This window comes from Silene latifolia, chromosome 1 (assembly GCF_048544455.1).
Source record: "Silene latifolia isolate original U9 population chromosome 1, ASM4854445v1, whole genome shotgun sequence".
Classification (NCBI taxonomy): domain Eukaryota; kingdom Viridiplantae; phylum Streptophyta; class Magnoliopsida; order Caryophyllales; family Caryophyllaceae; genus Silene; species Silene latifolia.
In genome coordinates this window covers 12,041,191-12,061,202 of record NC_133526.1, presented here as the reverse complement: position 1 = coordinate 12,061,202, position 20,012 = coordinate 12,041,191, and the positions used below count along the sequence as shown (strand labels likewise).

The following is a 20,012-nucleotide window of genomic DNA, read 5'->3' as shown; positions in this document are numbered from 1 at the left end:
AATCGATTCTCATTAGCTCTAACCACACGGTGTTGTCACGAGTTCGCGATTGAGTGTGTGGTTAAATACACATCAATCTAAACATATATAATCGATTAATTTCCTAGGAAAATATAATCGTGCGGACTGAACCCTGAGATTCGACAGTAACATAAAGAACCAAAATGTAGCGAAAAAACAGGATTTTTAAAACTTTTAAATAAAATCCAACAGCGGAGTCACGAGATACAAATCACAGTTAAAACACGTTCAAAAGTGGATAAAAGGGCGTAGAAATGTGGATAAAAGGGATTGTAGTCACTCTCAAACACCTACATGTCCAAAAGTAGGTGGCCAAGCTAAATTGATAAGGGTCAACATTGAGTCATTAACATATCTACACTCGCTAGCTCACTCATTAAGTCATGACCATCCTCCAACAAAGCACCGACCTTCCATTTGCTAATTCACCAAAAAAATGAATGTCACTGTCGGTGCGCGGGGCAGAGCAAAACCGTATATAAAACCGTATCTGATATCCGGTTTTTAACATTATCATTTTCCAGTATCCTTATTCAAACACGGATTTTCTATATATACGGTTCTATATAGCTGTTTTTTCCGCATATCCGAAAACCGTGTATACAGAATCCAATTTTCAGTTACAGTAAGGGGGAATCAGAGTGCTCAGTGACGGGGCCAGACGTTCAGATCCAAACCCACAACCAGACTTATCCCGACAAAAACATCCACACCCACAATCAGATACAGTAAGGGGGAATCAGAGTGCTCAGTGACAGGAAAACTAGAGTTCTGAGTGACTGAGATCAGTGGTAGGCTGATTTTGGTGATATAAACTCGTAAAGGGCTAAATTTGGACTCAGTAATTACATTAGTTAATTACTGTTAGGTATATTGAGTGGTAGGTTAGATTAATTCGAGAGTAAAAAAAGGGCATCACTGTAATTTTAATACAGAAATCAGGAAAAGTTGTTATTTTGCATGGTAAAACCTTCTCTGGTGTGGATGGAAAGTTTAATGAGAGATGTCCGGGAAAGGAAACACAGTTTAATCAGATAGAGGTAGTAGTGAGATTACACAGAAAAGTTGTTGACTTGTTGTTGGCTAACCGTACGTCTAGACACGCCCATGATCTTATGAAACAAAGATTCATGGGCCAGTGGGCAATGCAAAAAGTTAGCTGAACTATTAAAAGTGAAGTGTCCTACAAAATGCCACCAAAATCAAAATATCAGGGCATGACAAAGTTACCTCACAAATATGTAGCACATCAGCACCATATAAACAGTTGATTTAAAAGGCTCCTCCCAGGAAGCCAAGACTTTTAAACGGCTAGCAAGTAGAATCAGTGGGAAAAGCAGCTCCTACAAGAAAGGATCATGCTATGAGTTTTTGGGATCATTAGAAGGGGAATAAAAAGGAAATGACAAAAGCAAGCCATCACGAAAGCAAATTAATTTGAAATTTTGATAACTCGTAAATGTACTATCAATTGAGATAAAGGAACAAAATGGAAACATACATCCAGTAAGTACATAAAACACATTAAAGGGGGAAGAAGAAACATACAATGGTATACAATGTTGCATTCATTTTCCCTTTATTATTGAAAACGGGCACAAAATATGTCTTACGGTCGACCTCCCAGATTGGGAATGGCTACCCACATCAAGGGAACATTTTCTGACTAAGAAGTCCGATGAAATCAGAGTTCCGCACTTTGAGGAGACAAAGATGATCTAAATATGCACAGGCTTTACCTTCCACCGATTGAGAGGAGCACAATGGCCATTTTAGATGTCAATATGATTTCTAATTATGACGGCAATTACCAAAATAATTTCAATTAGCTCTTATGAAATTGAAACACATGTTATACATAAGCAGGCTTGTCATACACACACACACACACACACACACACACACACACACACACACACACAAAAAAAAAAAAACGTATACACGCACAGAGAGATGAACAGAAATATTACTCTCATGATGACAAAATTTGCGTCTATTCCATCAACTTTAACTTGGTTAACAGTCAGCTGTGCTGCTTCAGCCTTTCCCGTATCCATTTTCAATTGTTTCACTGCCGCTTCTAATTGATTTGTTTCACCCACACAAACATATCCTCTAAGATATGTAGCTTTTGAATCAAATTCTACATCTTTGTCCAGGGTTAGTCCCAATACGCTTAATGTTACGAGCGAGACTGGACATTCCACAAGCTTCTTCTCAGTAAATGAACTACCAGATATATCCGCTTGTGCAGAGCATGCTCCGATACGTAATAAGCAGCTTGCCAGAGTTTCTAAAATGGCGTCTCCTCCAGGAAGATTCTCAGCAAGGTTAAAAACAAGCAATGATTTATAGTGCGATGAAAAGAAGTGAAAAGCCTCTCTAACTGCGCGACACCGAAAGATCCCCAGAATAGCCCTTGCAATTGCTTCAGACTCTTGAATTCCTTTGAGACTATATTTTCTTGTGAATTTGTGAGCACGTAATATCTCCAAAGTGATATCCAACCAGTAGTCTCTACGCGAGCTTCCTTTGAACTCTGGAAACTCCAAAAATACAGGCTCCACGCTGTAATTAAAAGAACTTTTAACTTCTACAACAACAACAACAACAACATCAGAGCCTTAATCCCAAAATGATTTGGGGTCGGCTGACATGAATCATCTTTTCGAACCGTCCATGGGTGAACGCACGCCTCAAAATGCGAATAAAAAGAACTTTTAACTTCTAGCAGGTAAAAAATTCCACAAAAAAAATTCTCACAAAAACAATCAAATGACAGGCTTTGTATCACTGATATGCTTTTTGTGAAAGTTTTGTTTAAACCACAGAGGTATAACTTTTAGCAAGATAATATTATATCATAATAAAAAAGAATGACAACTCAAGGTTGATTGACAAGCAGACACGAGAGTGCTCCATGAGGCAAGTGGGTGTGTCTATGATGACACCCAACGCCGCTCATATGGCTATGCCAAGATCACCGCTGGCCACGAAAAGCGGTATTGAGAAGGGCAATACTTAGTGTTCTTTGTGCCATGGCCTAAGTGATCGAGTAAAATATATTTGGTAGAATCCTAGGTATGTGTCTTAGTACGAACCATGGAGCATCCTAGTGGACACTTGCGTCAAAAAAAGTAAGCCTAGTCGCCTAGATGGCTCGATTCTAAGAGGTATTGCTACTTTGAACAACCAACTTCATGCAACAATTATGCACTAATTATGTCACATAACAAAAGTATGTCCTTGAAACGGAGTATCCCTATGTATGGCATATCTGTAAGGCAAAAGCTTTGGTGAACACCCTACGTCCCTGCGGCCTACCCTTTGGCCTTTGAACAAAGGTGCGCTCTTAGCATCTTAGTCATGGAGACATGCCCCATGGTGAGTGTCTAAATCAACTTGGACCATGGTGATTCCAGCTGCCAAGGCAAATGTTCATGGAAGAGTGTTGTCAATAGTATGCACTATGCAACAATAATGACTAGCCATTCCGTGTGGAGTGGTATGGTTCATTAACACACTCTGTTGTCCACATGTTCATGGCTAATGATCGCAACCAATGGTTAATGGTTGTGACCCTAGTCAAATGGCAAGACATTATTTGGATAGGATTCATACAGAACCTAGCACAAGATCAAGCTCTGCTGAAGACCTAATTGGTTGGGCAAATGGACAGATGACAAAAGGTTTGATTAATAAAACGGTATACAAAGGTATGATCGCATTGGCTCTAGCTCGTCTAGCGGAACCTTTTCATGTCCTATACATACATCTCACTACCAACTTCAGGAAAACTGAGAGCAAGAAAAAAGCAGCACAAGCTAAGTTCTACATATAAGGTAGTAACAGTAAGTAGGTTTCACTAATTTCAGAATTATATAGCATTTTGATATGACTGCAATACATACAGTGTTGATCGGTACATCACAGCCTTGTCGAACAGTCGAGCACCAAGCGGCCCAGTCAATTCCGGCTTTATAACCTGTTTCAAACCCCTTGAAAGATCATATCTTGCAGGCTTTTCATATTGACCTACTCCCAACGACTCAAAACACAAAGCTTTATTGCTTAGGGTCAACCTACCTGTAAATACAAACCAAGTCAGAGTAAAGACGATAAAAAATAAGATACAGGCACTACTCTTAGGAGTCATCAATGAAATCAGCAAGAATTAAGACAACAAAGCTCAGTAGCTTCAGAACTCTAAAATAGTTCAGGCACAAATGGCTTTTCGCCATGGTTCCTGACCAAAAGAGAGAAAGAACAGGTTAATAGTCTTCACCCTTTACTTTGTCAATACAGATTGCAAGACCATTGTACAAGTGATAGGAAGGACTTCTATTATACATACATACCTTAAAGAAAGAAATTGGGGAAAAAAAAATAGACACGGTAAAGTACATTACCACATCCCAATCCATCTCATTCTAACACATACATAAGGAGATATACAAGCGCCCCTAACCCACATGAGCTGGCACAAATGAAAATGCATACACAAAAGATATCATGCACATGCACAACTACAAGCCCTGCAGCAATAATGACTAAACACAAGCTTAGATGGTCAAATATGGTTCCTTGATTCTTACCCAGTAAAAATTCATGACTAAATTAAGCGTGTCATTTTCAGCTAAGGGGTCTTATTTTCGAAAAAAAAGATCTAGATTATCACCACAAAAACCCTTGAAATGGGATTAGATCAGAAGACATCTCAACAGTTCCTATATGATAGAGAGAGCTAAGTGATGTCGGCATTCCCAAAGAACTTTATTGTAGAGTTAGCATTAGCCAAATGCTTTCCCTTGACTTTGGTGTCAACTAGGATTGAATATCTTCATTCACACAACAAGGCTGATGGCACCTGCCACGAAAATCCTCTAAGCCTCACCATGCTAGTAAAAAAAGCGAATAAAAGCTTCATCTCACGTTATATAGAAATAGCCGTTTCTCTCTGTCTATTTAAATGGTAAAAAGTTACTCCTCCAATACTCGGAAATGCCTCATATTCCGTTATTGGCCTATTCACTGTAAAGTAATTAGCCCATTTCCATTTTGAGTAAGTTTTTGTTAGTAAAATTACCCTACTTTATTGGTGAGACCCACCACCCCACTCACAACCTTAATCCTTGTGCAAAAAGCTAATGGAGCATTTCCAAGGAATCAAAGGTAGTACTCCGCATGTATCTAATTGTAGAAATATATTCAGAAACGTTTTGAGAAAGGTTCTCAAGTCACAAGCCTTACCTTGTTCAAAAAAATTACTCTCTTTGCCTACATGTCTATTTATTTGTTAGCAACATATCTTATTTTCAAACTCAGTCCATGAAAAAATCGGAATTTTTGGATAGGGCTCGCCCTGTTCAGATAAATTCAGATAAGTATTCCCAACGTCCTCCAAAAACAGGCCTTAGAACAGAAGCTTGAAGATAGCGACTACTTGAAGGGGAAATAAAAACTCACGTCAAAGTTTCTCAAGAACTGTGACTCACCAGGCCATGCAGATATTCCGATATGCTGGAGAACTGGCTGGGTGGGTACTGCACCATCAACATCTAAGATGACTTCACCATCAACAAGTTCCAGGTTAGATGAAGCTGCAACCACATTTTTTGCAGATTTGATCACCCTAGAAAAACAAAAATTAGGAAAAGCTGGAACTGGAAATTTCTATGCTCTAGTCCACTACAAGATGTGTATTAACAGCAAAGTTACCAATGCCCTTTGTTTGGTTAAAATATAGTAGTTAGCACTACCATTAACAGCTTTAAAGATGATAAAACAACGCCATGATTAGGAATTAACAAAAAGAAATTAATGAACTAATGACTGACAATGTCAGGCAAATCATGAAGAAAACTATTGAAATGCAAGCTTGATAGCACACTATTAATTTGACGCGATAGATAAGCATGATATGTGCCATTATGTCCCTGTCCAGAAGACCTCCCAGTACAAACAGCCTTACACTAATATGAAGTATGGTATCAACTATTCCCGGCCACAACTCCATATGAATACAATCTATACAACATCGTAACATGGTGAAGTGTCACTAGTGACTAGGTGAAGCAACACAGGTAACACCAACAGCGTCCCTTGCTATGAGCAAAACTATGTAACATCCCAGCAAAGCAGTTTGCTATCACTTCACGCATCCCAAAATGTCTGTCACTCTATGTTACTCCAACTCTTCTAGTTCTCTCGCCTACCGTGTCGAATACTTTTAAACGACTCTGAGTAACATAGCTCACTCTATTGGTCTTGCCACTAAAATTAGGAAGTCAAGAACATAATTCAAGGCATCTAACAAAGCATCCAAGTATTATATCTATTGTAGCTGTCCAATTTTACTCCTAGAGTAGGCTAAATAAGCCTCCTAAACTAAACTCTTGCTGGTTCTGTATAAGTGAAACACTAAGTACGATAATAGAAAGCAGATGGACAACACCAGTAGTGACCAAACATCAGGCCTCACTCTCATGGTTGCAGATGCGCAAAAAGGAATATGCATCCATGGCTGATGCAAACAATTTATTCACAATCTTAAGTCCCGTAGAGTGTCATTGGTCTAAATTAATTAGAGGTGCTTATAGCAAGAGAAGGGTTTCAAAGACGCCTTCTTGGAACTAAGAGTTGTCTAGTTTATGAGGCACAAGGATCTCCTGAGGCACGTTCCACTGAGAAGTTGATCGCAAGTAAACAATATGTCTTTGGACATCAAGTAAAATGCCCCCTATGTTGAGGAGCAAACACATTAACAACCCATGGTCCCGTGACCACAATCCATCTTCCTCCAAACACAAACTTCTAATGTCGCAATGCTTATTGACGCCAAAATGTGTAACTTGATGTTGTAACGGACTGATGGAGCAACATCGTACAATGCTTGAGTAGCAATGCAATGGTACTAGCATAACTGCGTAATGAGATTCAATGCTTCCACATCAAGCCTCAGTAATTTGACACGTCAAGCAAGATATGCATATATTGCTAAAGGATAGCTACAACTACAAAGCTACGTATATTGGCCATTTGCACACTTGATCTGATCCTCGTATTGTTTGTAATGATGTAACAATTCACTAAAAAAAGTAAAATGAAAAAACAGGATAACTGAACCACACCAAGTTTGGATAGTAACAAGTAACAAACTCAAAGAGCATAAGCTGCAAAAACTTACTTGTCAAGGCTCTGAAGGTACTTATCATATATGAGAAAGTGAAGTCTACTTCCTGAAGTGTTGGTTAATGCATCAAAAAGGTTTTGGGTAGTTACTACATCTAAATATAAATATATACAAATACTCATGTAAGTGTATGTATATAAAGCACATAAGAAATAAAAGAGGCAGAACCCGATTTATAACCTGAACAGCCATTTCCGTAGAACTTGTATAAAATAAAGACCATCCCTCATCATCTTCAATCTGATTGTTACTCGGGGAATCACTTTCCTACAAATTGACCCGAACAGAAGAGTAGTAAGCCTCAATAACAGAAATATAAGATTCCCGCTTGTAAAGAGCACCGAGTAATATATATATATATATATGTATATAAATCACTTAGTATAAACGAGAAATGCTACTTATGATACCGAGGCATCTTACAAATATGATAAGCAATTTGCTGTCTCACTTTGTTAATTGGTTCGATATCAACTCCAGGGGCCTCCCACGCAAGCATCATGTCAAATGTCAAACGGCGGAAATCTTTATCAATCAAGTAATCAGGACGAGAAGTGAAAAGTTGAAGCGCCTTGTATGAGCAAAATTCCAACAAGTTTCTGGCATATATGATTTGTTGTTTGTCAAGGTGAGGAAACTCGGTGTCGAAACAAGTATGCAATTCTTGTGTAGATATATTCAAAATCCTGTAGACAGCATATAAAGAGCGGTGAAAACTAATGCAGCAGATAAAACCTCTAGAAAATGGAGTTATGGATTATTGAAGTACACCGACTCCCTCCGTCCCGATCAATACTTGTCCTTTGGTTTTGGCACAAAGACTAAGGAAAGAGGAGGCCGAACCAAAGTGTGAAAGATTAAATTGCTCATCAAATGCAATCTTAAAATAGAAAGAACAACAATTGACTGAGACACCCAAAATGGAATAGGACAACAAATGACCCGGACGGAGGGAGTACTTGTTTAAGACTCTCTTAACTAAAGACGCACTCACACTCGATTAAGACGGTCTTGAGCAATACGGACTATTTGAATAATAGAATTAATTAAATCAAGGGTCAAACATGGTGTGAAATATATGATCATCATTTCACGGCAATTCAGAAACAACTACTCGTAGCGCAAAAGGGGACAATAAAAGTGGAACGAAGGGAGTATAAAATACGGGAAGAAAAAAGGGAACCTGGAACATCGGGAGACGACGGAGTTAGCGAGAGGAGACAAAAACGGGAGGGGTTTAGGTGAATCCAAGTCGACGGGAGAGCGAGGGCTTGTCGAAGAAGTTCGCCGTTGGAAAATCGTCATTATGTTCTCCATTAATTTGGGGATTTTGGTCGACTTCTCCATTTTTTCTCGTAACCCAGAGAAAGAAAGAGATTCATTTCCCGCTTTTCTACGATTCACACTACGCAATAGGGATGGGCCTCGTAAACGGGTCGACCAGGGTCGGGTTCGGATCGGGTTAATTTTTGGTCGGCTCACTTTGGTTTAGTTCGTGCAGGATCGGGTCATTTAGGATTCAGGTGATTTTCGGCTCAACTATTATCAAGTTATTTATGAATAATAATTAGTTTGCAACACTAAACATTCGAGTCAGGTCAATTCGGGGTTCCGTTAAAACTCAGGTCATGAACTTGGGTGACGAGAGAGGTTATTCAGAACGAGTCAGGTCAATTTTGTCAGGTTTAAGGATAGTATTAGATCATGTACTCTACCCAGATATGCATTACCCTACCTTAATGGGCAGAATATGAATCCTAGGGATACAAGTTCTTTGTTTTGGAAAGAGATACGGATCTGGATATAGTCAACCAGACCCGAATACGAACATCAAACTCGTTTTCAATTTTTAAAAAGCTATTTTTTTTAAGAAATAAATTGGCAGTGGCCACAAACATAGGTTGAACTAGACATGTGCATGGGCCGGGCTGACCCAAAGACGGGTTGGGCTCACTTAAGCAGGCCTTGAACCGACCCCTAGGATAAGCGGGAGCTGGCGGGCCGGGTATTAGAATCGTAGAGAGGGGAAAGCATAAATGAGTCGCTCGTATTATTGATAATTTGTGTCTCGAATGATTACATTGTCTCGACATTTATAGTACTCCCGAGATCTAAATCGTATCAACTATTATAGGCAACATATAATAACTTTATTCATAATATTATATTATTCCGATTACGGTTTATTGTAATATACCGTAATATCTTCTAACATCCCCTCAAACCCATGGTAATTTGTCTAAATTTCCATGGGTTTGCAAGGTAGACAAAGAGAAACGGCTCTCTTTTTGAATCGGTTTCGTCGGGCGGGAACGTCGTCGCTTTTCGAACCCACCAAATCGTTGAAATTTCGTTGTCAAGAACATCGCATTTTTTCGAACTTGACAAATATCGGTGCGTAACTCGGCGATCGATGCGTATAGGACTCACGGCATCGAATTTCTCGTAAATCGCCAATAATTATAACGTCCTACATCACCAATCATCACATGATGAATGCAGTCCAATCGTCGGAAATCATCTCATCAGATGATAAAAACGGCCAATGAAAAACACCATCTGGTTTAATTCAGATCAAAGCAAATTGAAGCCATCGTTAGCCAACAACCAATTCTATTCAATCGTCTTTTTTTCTTTTTCTTTTTTTTTAAACGAAATATTATTGTATATAAAATTTTCGCCAACACTAATTATTATATTTTCGTAAATTCCCGCCGGAGGGCACCTTAATTTATTAGTCCCTCCGGCAGGAAGGCGGCGGAATATTGGTTTTAGGCCTCAAGAGCGTGAGGCTCTGATACCATATTACATTGTCTCGACATTTATAGTACTCCCGAGATCTAAATCGTATCAACTATTATAGGCAACATATAATAACTTTATTCATAATATTATATTATTCCGATTACAGTATATTGTAATGGGTTTTTTGTCAAAAGGTACCTAATATTTAGGGCACTTTGTACCAAGGCACCTAACATTTTTTTTTTTGCCCAAAGGTACCTAACATTTACTATTTATATGTCGTATGGTACCAAATGTCTATTTCCGTTAAAAAAAGACATCCTCCGTTTAGTTGACTGACGGACATTAGGAAAGAACAAGTGTTTTAACCAAACTTGCCCCTGTTTCATCTATACGGAGCACCCTCCTCCTTCCAAGTTCTCTTTTTCTCTTTTATCCTTACTTTACCCTTTTCTTTTACCCTTGCCTTTCCATGTACTACTGCCATTAGAGAAGATCAAGCTATATGGCCAAGGTAAACAACTTTTTCTTTTTTTGAAAACAAAGAACTTGTTATTATGTTAATAAAGATAAACACTGGGATGATGAAACATCCGACAAAACAACCGAATGAAAGTAGCGCATCCGAAATCGAACCTAACCAAATCCTAGTAGTGTACACCGAAGGAGTAAGATGTGCGATCCCATGAGCAACAATATTTTCGTTTTTAAGAACAAAACTAAACTCACAAGGGTTAAAACTCATGGCTAAAGAGCTAATTTCTTTACCCAGTACACCAGAATAGCTTGATGCAAAATCCCCTGCCTTTAACATCCTCACCAAAGACAACAAATTCGATTCGAAAACGATATCTTCAAGCCCCATTTGAGTGATTTGCCTTGCAAATTCTAGCCCAAACACAACAGCTCTCGAACTTGCCTCACACCCATCCGCATCACTTCCCCGCTACTATTCCGAATAACCATCCCGAGCCCACGCCCTGCCCACGCCCTACACTGCTAATTACAGCAGCGTTGACGTTTATCTTATAGCACCCAGCGTGCGGGCTCCACCATATACCACTATCGCCCTCCACCCTACTGACATCCGGGCTTTCCCCTGCAAATCCTTCAGGAGAGCATGGACTTCAGTTTCTACTCCTACATGGCTGCATTGTATATTTGCATCCCATACCCTTAGGATTAGCAGGAATGACGCACCAGCAATTGGGAGCAACCATTGACGAATTTCTAGTCGAGCTTGAGGTGAACATGTTTGATGAGAATGATATTTGGAGAGATGAATGAGAATGATATTTGGAGAGATGAAGGAAGATGAATGTGAAAAAGTAATGGAGAAATATATGCGGAAAAAAATTAAGTTTTAAAGGAAAGGCATGAAGTGATAAATAGATTCCGTCAGTCAACTAACGGATGTTCCACTTTTTTTTAACGGAAATAGACATTTGGTACCATATGACATATACATAGTAAATGTTAGGTACCTTTGGGCAAAAAAAAAAATGTTAGGTACCTTGGTACAAAGTGCCATAAATGTTAGGTACCTTTTGACAAAAAACCCTATTGTAATATACCGTAATATCTTCTAACACCGGGCTTGCTGCTTCTATGATGACATCCTAAATTGTTAGTCAATTCCACTGTTCGTCTATTGGCATTATCCCTCGATCGAAGAACAAGAAAGCTCCAGTTGTATCTAAAGCTGTGTTGAGCTCCCATATGTAATCGTTGAGAATGATCCTATCCCTAGAGGACTTGGTGGTACTGTAGCTATGAATAGTACCACCCAAGTTCTCCCCTCTACCGTTGGATCTCTTCATTAAATCTCAGTCCTTCATTTTTCATTCACTCATAGCCACATCTTTTCCCATTCTTCCTAATTCTAACGCTCTACTCCACTCATTCTCGACTTCTCATCCATCTTCTGCTTCTCACTCCTCACTAAAACGCCCTCATCAAAACCTAACATCTCAAACTCTCTCTCGAAGGTATTTACTCTTAATCTCTTTCATTTTGTTTATTTCAATTGCATTTCGTTATTATTATTGTTAGGGGTTATGATGTTGATGTTGGTGCTCTGCGAGCTCCGTTTTAGTGGTTTGTTTAGATCTCTATTTTGCCGATTTAATTGTATCTCATTAGGGTATAGGATATTGTAATTAGGTCTTGATTTGGAGATCAAGTGTTGTAGTGTTGTTGTCGTTGATGGTTTTCTGGTATTATTATTATTATTACTCTTATTATTGTTGTTATTAGTATAGTGATTATTGTTCATATTTGTATCGCTTCCATTCTGGGTTTGGTAGTTCGGCTACTGCGCAACGGTACCACTGTTGTTTGCTATTGAGTCGTTCATACTGGTCTTTTCTTGGGTGCTTAGTAGACCTCCTTCTCATTCCATAATATTCCAAAGCCAAAGAAGCTTTGTGTTATTTTGTCATCTAATCTCTTATTGTTGTTTGCTGCTGTCGTGGTCAGGTACAGTGCAGCCTCCAACAATTTCCAACATGCCTGCGATCAACTCAGTGACCATTCTCTCTCTGCTATGATTATTGGATCAGAGGTTTATGCACGCTTAAAAATCTCAAGAGGCTTTCAATTGCTTTAACATGATGAAAGCTCAAGGTATGTTGCCCAAGATTGAAACTTGTAACCATATACTCCTTGTTTCTTAAATTGAATTCTACTCAGGTGGCCGGCCTGGGTTTTGTAAGCCGATGTGTTTAGGTTGAACATTAATTCAAATACTCACACTTTTAATATCATGATTAATGTGGTTGTAAGGAGGGTAAGTTAAATAATGCTTTTGATTTTCTAGGCTTTATGGAATTGGCTGACTGTAACCTAATGTTGTCACTTTTAATACCATTGTTCATGGCTTTTGCTCTTGGGGTAAGATTGATCGTGCTCTTAAGATTCTCGCTGAGATGAAGCGCTATTTAGCCTGATTCATATACTTATAGTTCTATTATTAGTGCCCTCTTAAAGGAGGTCATGCTTGATGATGCTCTCCTCGTTTTCGATAAAATCCTTGAAACTGGTTTGAAGCCTACCGCTGTCACATACAATGCTTTATTTCCGGCTTCTGTAATGTCGGACACTTAGACAAGGCCTTTTTTAAACGTAGTTGCTCTTTCATGTACAAAGATTACTCTTTCATGGACTTTTTGTCATTACTTTTTCATATCTTACCCTTCCCCAAAAAACAAATAAACAAACTCTCTCTATTTCTTTTGCTCACAAAAGTAATCAAATCCGTCAAATTACTCAATTAGAAACGTTAATTCTCATGTCGATTGATTAATAATTCTAATTTATTAATTATGTTATATCAAATTAGGGAGATTAAATTAATTTAGATTAATGAAATTAGGGCTTGAAGAAATTATTGTCAATAAAAAGTACCTTCTCAAATTATTGTCGATGAAATTAGGGTTTGTTATTGATGATCAATACTAACTACCCTACCAAACATGGATGCGATGATCATGCTATGATGATGAGACTATGTGCTTAGTTGCTTACATTATTTGCTTGTTTGACTGATTAATTGATGTAGATTGACTAAGAGGTTAGGCTGAATTGATGATGATATATACATAGATCTATGTTTTTGGTGAATACGTGTATGAAAACCTTTGTCAAATTCTTGAAATTCGGGAATTTGCTAGCAAATCAATGTGATCACTAATTAATTAGCGTGATATTTCCGGTGCTACACTTGAGTGTTCATGTATTATACATGAACAATTAAAATATTAAATCTTTAATGAATGTGGAAATTGTTGTCAAGTGAATTAGCCCAACAATTCTGCTACTTTTTTTGCTGAATTGTTGATAGATTGAAAGCTAGGCTTTTCGCTGGAAAAGTAAAAGGTGATCGATTACGAAACAAAATGGAAAATGGGTGTAAAAATGACAAGGGTACAATGGTCATTCGTGTCCATGGTTAAGTAAATCATGTCCATGAATGAGCATCACCCTTTTTAAAAGGGATGAGATGGTTGAGAGTGGTATTATCCCCACATTGTTCGCATATAATATTTTGGTACACTAGCTGTTTATGGAGGGGAAGGATGATGATGCTGATACTTTGATAAAGCAGATGAGAGACAAGGGTATACAACCTGATTCCATTACCTATAATATTCTCATCAATGGCTATAGACAAAGGTACATTTGAGTTAGTGAATATGATTGTGGTGTTTGTTGGACTGATTCTAGGAATTTATTGGAGTGGGTCCGTACTTATTTAGGGTGGGATGCCGTTGTTTTCTGGTTGACCGAGTCATTGGTGTTTGTTTTGCGTCTTTCTTTTTTAGGTTGAATTGGGGTATATTGGGATAATGTGTTTATTTAACGCTTCTTTTATTTTGTATTCTTGGTTGTCGTTTTAGACGACGACCTCGGGAATGCTTATTATTTATCGCCGAGTTTTCGCTGGGGTATTAAACTGATCTTTTTGTTGGCCCTTTGTTGAGATTTAATGGTTTGGTAGTCGTCTTAGTGACGGGTTTATTGGTACTCCTTAAGTGTTTCGTGAGCCCGTATACGCCAATATAGTTTGCTCTTTTTAAAATTGGATAGACCTGATCCTCGCCGTGTCAAGGGTTCTGAAATTATAGGTGTGGTGCGATCAGCTGTTTTTCCATATAGAATGTTGTTTAACTGGTTTGATTCTTTAACTGTGTTTTCCAGTGTTGTTGGTAGTTTGCGTGAGGCGCTTTTGGTTCGGCAGTCAATGGTGAGTTCACCGGCTTGGTTAGGGTTCCACTTTAATGGGTTTAGTTAGTCTTGGTTACACGCCAGAAGTGAACAACGAGCATCTGGCTATTCATCTGTGTACGCTCCAGATCTCCTCCCTATGAGCAGTACTGTGTGATTATTCGGGCATCCATCATTTGGGCTGATGAGCTGCTACTACTTGGGGTACCAGCTTACCTGGTTGTTTGGTTTGGGTGAGGTTATTTACTTGCTCCGTGTAATATATTAAGTTTCACTACTCTTGTCATGTGTTGCTCTTTCTTTCTGCCTTCAATAGAGTTGTATGAAATTTGTGTACACTACATTTGGAGTTTTGCCTAGGGTTCCTATCATTTCTTTTTGTGTTTCTGTTTGGGTTTGTTGGGATGGTTTCGGTTGTATTTATTGTTCAGATGATTGCTAATTTGGATATTATTTTATGCAGGATGGTAACTATGTGCTTTAACAAAGGATGGATAGCGGAAATATGGAAAGTAAAGCATACTTGGTTAATGGAAGAGGGCGATTGATGAATAAGTCATCGAGTAATATGCTTATTACTTCAGTCTACTGACAACGTAACACAAATTTCTGGGTTCAATTCTCCTTACCGGTTGAAACGTTAATCGTGCGCATGGTTTTGCTACTTTGTCCCAAGGTTTGTTTATTATATGCTTTATTTTAATCGGGTGCTGTATTTTTTTGAATTGATTGTTGTTGTTTGAATTGTTTGTTATATTGAAAGTTTTGGTCTCTTTTATTTGTTTGCTTTTGGGTGTGTTTTTTCGGTTGATTTTCCCTGTTATTTAACAAAAACAAATTGCTACTATAGATCTATTGGTGCGAAAATAGTACACTTTTTTTTTGTAAAAACTTGTTTTTCAATACTAATTTTAACTTTTGTGTTTGAGTTTATACGATTTAATCACTGATATGACTTTATTTTATACAGATTCCACATGAGGTGAAAAAAGTATTTCCCCCTTTTTTTCCGGGAATTTTGTCTGTGTGAACCCTCGACTTATTAATTAAGGGAGTTTGTGGTTGATGTTTTTTGCGTTCATTATTTGGGATAGGTATTGATGGATTAAGCTGTGGCAATGGAATTTGTGAATAAATATGGATTATTTTGGAGTTAGTTAAGCTGGAATTTTAGTAATTTAGGATCTCGATGGACTGGGTAGGCACTGCTTGTAGAATTTTAGTGATTGAGGTAAGTTTGTGATGGGGAACTGAACTGAGATGTTACAGAATTCGGATCCCTCTCTCTGGAAACATTTATAATGGAAAGGGGCGATTGATGTTTATGTTAATTGGGGGCTTATTGCTTCAATCTAATTGTAAGGTAACAAAAAATCCTGAGTTCTGATTTGTCTTTAAAAATCACAGCATTAATTTTAGAGATAATTGTTTAATTATAATACGGGGTAGGGTGAAAATGGTGGAGGCCAGATCCAAGTGAGGAGGAGAGGGGGAGCGTATGTACGTTTTTGGTTTTGTTAAGATTGTGAGGCAGGGGAATGGATAGATGGTCTGAGTGAGGGAGAAGAAGGTTAGTGGAGAGAGAAAGGGAGAGGGAATCGAGTGGCGGATAGATTACCTTTGCTTTATTTTGTAGAGATTGGAAGGACGGGGGTCAGAGGGAGGGAGAGGTAGTCTATGCTTGATTTTGTTCGGATTGAAGGACGGCGGGGGTAGGGGATAGAGGAAGGGAGAGAGAGTCTCTCCCTGCAAACTACCAGTCAAGCTGGAGGGAGTAGCTATGATAGAATCGAATCTTTTACGCCTAAGTAGCTATGATAGCATTGATTCTATTGTATACATATATTTTACATGTTGGTCATCCTAGCTACTATGGTATTTTATTGTTAAACTCTGTTAAATACACATTGCAAGACCTATTAAATTATTGGGATGAAAGGGGTTATTCTTGCCGAACACTGGTTGTTGTTGAATTGGTGCTACATAGATAATACGTAGACGTGAGCGGTTTGATGTCAAGAACAGAATTGAGGTGGCCTGATAACAAAAACTCAAGCAATTTAATTTCCTATTCAGGTCTGTTAATTATGTTAATATAGACATTGGGACGTGAATTTTTTTCTTTTTTACATCCATTACATTATTTGCTAGGCTGCAGACTTTGGCCTGTCATGTCATGCATAAGGAGTGGGCATGAATAGACAACTAGGTTTGGGAGTCATCCGTTTATAATTTGAAAAGAAATTAAAGTATTTGGAATTCCATTTAGTATTCTCTTTCTATTTGAATCTCTTAATATTATGCCATGTATCGTTGTTAATCCGTGATCTACTTTGATTCAGCCTTGTATGGTGATTAGAGATGGAGTTTTAAACCCCTCGTATATCTGATACATTTTTAAATGAGAATAGTGGGATTATTATGATTATAATTTGATGGCTGAAGTTTGATGAATAGTTTTTTAATGTTATATAATTTAAATTGTTTTCTACGGTTTGGGGTTTGGAGCTTTTGACGTCACTCACATGAACATCACAAATTAAAGAGATCTTGGGATTTCTCTTTGTTTTGTAATGTGCTAGGAAATTATCAATATGAAGGTAGGATTAGGACTTGAGGATGCTTATTATTGAAGTGATTCAACTAACTCATTATGAGCCCGATGGGTTAGATTATTGCTTTGTCATATTAATTATAATATATCGTGTTGATATAGTCGGAGCTTTGGAGGGGACTCTGATATGGTAGGCATATACTTGGTCTTGTATTAAGTACCTCGAAATGGCAGATGTTTTTTTAGTAAATTGTTCAAGAGGGACTCTTGCGAACTTTTCGGTTGATCATGGCCATGATTTTGAAGGACGAAAAGTAGTAGCACCAGTTTTTAAAGTTACTGACAATTACTGATTTGAGCATGCTTTACGTGTGATTCATAGTTTCAGGATATTTTAAAAAGATATAAAAAACACATAAGCACTTCGTTATAGGGTAACTGAGTCGTTTAATGTGATTTTCGTAAATTAAGATTGAAGCAAATGTTTCTAAACTGCCTTCCAAATGTAATTGGTTTGTATCACATTTGTTACATTACGGTGTATGCTTTGGAATATTTGGAACATGAATTTGAGGAAGCAGGGGAAGGGGTGAGGGTGAGGGTGAGTTTGAGACTTTGAGGAAGGAAAATCAAAGTATTGTTTTTTAGAAAAAAATTCTGAACATTTTCCAAGATGTCGAAATTTTTGGGTGAAAAAAAGCTAGCTATTCAAAGTTCAATTTCTAGGCAACATTGTGTTGAAATGTTTCACTTTGGGGTATGTGCTTGCAACTTTTGCCAAGGACGGTGACCAACCGAGGTATAGCTTAGAGTTTCAGACTATAAATGATGACATTTTTGATGGGGTGGCATTAGTGATATTTTTCAGTTTGGAGGTTGCTAGGAGGTTGTTATTCACGATTCTTGGACATAAAGCATGTCGAAGGTTTTATATATGTTCATGGCAAAAGCTGGAGATTATTCGATGACGTAATTGAGTACTTTATTAATAGGGTTTTTTGTCAAAAGCTACCTTATATTTAGGGGTATTTGTAAAAACACTACCTTATACTCCCTCCTATTCACTATATTCTTCCCCTTTCCTTTTTGCACAAGAAATAAGAAAGTGATTTTGGACCACACAAAACACACTACCCCACATGTAATTTAATTTGGACCACACAAATCAACCCAAAAAAGGAAATAGGGAAGAAAACCCGAATAATCCGAATAAGGAAATAGGGAAGAAAATGATGAATAGGAGGGAGTATTATTTTTTTTTTTTTTCAACTACCTTTGTTTTCTTTATTTTTGGTCAATAACTACCTATGCTAATAGTATAGACAAATTTGGTTAGTTTTTCGGCTTTAAACTATCTCATACGACTCTTTAATGTTTAAATCATGCCTAGATCAGATTTTGGGAAGTCATGATGTACTTATGCTTAATTTTAGTAGATGCTCATAGTTATTATTGAAATGTGAAAAACATAAATCTTGGTCAGCTGAAGTTAAATTGTGGTTTTTATGCTTGTTTGATGTTAACAGAGTCATGTGAGATAGGTTAATGTCGCTAAATCGATCAAATCTCGTCATATCGTGAGTTTAGGTTGTTTTTGATCAAGAAAAGAGAAAACAAAGGTAGTTTAAAACAAGAAAAATAATATAAGGTAGTTTTTTTTATAAATACCCCTAGATATAAGGTAGTTTTGGACAAAAAAAACTTATTAATAATTAAGAACGTTGATGTTTCCATAAGTCAAATGAAGTTCTTGCTTTTGAACTAATTTGTCGAGATGTTATTTGTCTCAGGGATTAAATTCGGTAGTTCAATTTTTAGACTAGCGAGTCATTTTTCTTGTGTTTGTAATATGGTATATAGGCATTGAGTCATGATATTTTCTTGAGAAGGTAAAATCTGGATTACTTTGTAGAGTTTGCATTTTCGCTTTGTCATAGAGTTTACATTCTCATTTTTGTAGTTGCATGAACATTATATTGTATTGAAATAGTTCATACTAACTTGGATGAGTATCGTCAAACATGTAATGACTGTGAATTACCTCATGCTAACAACTTTGCTTTACATCGTGTAGTTTTTTTTTCACTTACTTCATGTAGCTTTATGTCTCTTCGTTTATATAATAGACAACCATATTTCTCTCCTTATAGTAAAGCCTCAGCATATGCAGTGGGTTTTACAGGCTATATTGAGTCATTGCTGGCGAATCTTCATGAACAAGGACTTGGGCAAGAAGGGTCTCTTAGAAGTACCATACTTGCAAGCTTTTAGTCCTTATCATCTACTATGGAGCATCATTCCATTATATGGTCTGTTATATAGCAAGGTCTTAGCTTTGTGAATTGTGACATGGTTTTGTTGTATTGAATGTTTAATACTTTTGGTTTACTTATAGCAATCAATCCATTGGATGCTAAAGTACACAATTGTATAATCTCGCGCTAGATGAGTAACTGTTGTGGGAGCTATACCAATTTATTGAAGTTGTCCCTAAACTTAGAAACATGTCATTCTTCGACAATTACAAGTTAATATTTTTACCTTTTATCTCGTTGTTGTGGACTTCTCAAAAATGAGTGTGATACAATGATACCCCAGTAATTATTAATTTTATTTCACCATCTAGCCAGATGATAAGTTTCTACATTTAGTTTCCAAAGATGACGGGGTTTAGTAGTGGTTGTAATGCACGCCAAAATTTGAAAATGAAATTCCCAGTTGATGTAGCTAAAGAATATTTTTTTTTTGTTTTTGGGATTGAGAGAGTGGAAATAC

At 37.5% G+C, this 20,012-nt stretch overlaps 1 protein-coding gene and 1 long non-coding RNA gene across 13 annotated transcripts; one reads left to right on the top strand and one right to left on the bottom strand.

Moving 5' to 3' along the window:
• Positions 1-576: 576 nt before the first annotated feature.
• On the bottom strand, positions 577-8,801 carry LOC141598950 (uncharacterized). 6 transcript variants are annotated; one of them, XM_074418822.1, is made up of 7 exons: positions 8,397-8,801; positions 7,637-7,899; positions 7,394-7,480; positions 5,517-5,621; positions 3,933-4,107; positions 1,992-2,589; positions 577-1,364 (listed from the first exon to the last, which is right to left on the bottom strand). In XM_074418822.1, exons 3-7 carry the CDS (start codon positions 7,434-7,436, stop codon positions 1,248-1,250), a joined length of 1,038 nt encoding a protein of 345 aa, XP_074274923.1. In that variant the 5' UTR covers positions 7,437-7,480; positions 7,637-7,899; positions 8,397-8,801; the 3' UTR covers positions 577-1,247. The 6 variants fall into 6 exon arrangements, with proteins under 6 accessions (XP_074274923.1, XP_074274915.1, XP_074274907.1 ...); XM_074418814.1 differs by having other exon boundaries at positions 7,665-7,899; positions 8,397-8,800; XM_074418806.1 differs by having other exon boundaries at positions 5,517-5,653; positions 8,397-8,798.
• A 2,955-nt stretch (positions 8,802-11,756) lies between these two features.
• On the top strand, positions 11,757-19,782 carry LOC141598824 (uncharacterized). 7 transcript variants are annotated; one of them, XR_012523637.1, is made up of 5 exons: positions 11,757-11,946; positions 12,437-12,583; positions 14,657-14,916; positions 15,147-15,359; positions 19,408-19,782. It is a non-coding gene; the product is annotated as an uncharacterized LOC141598824 (long non-coding RNA). The 7 variants fall into 7 exon arrangements; XR_012523634.1 differs by having other exon boundaries at positions 19,388-19,782; XR_012523636.1 differs by having other exon boundaries at positions 11,759-11,946; positions 14,657-14,921; positions 19,420-19,782.
• Positions 19,783-20,012: the final 230 nt, after the last annotated feature.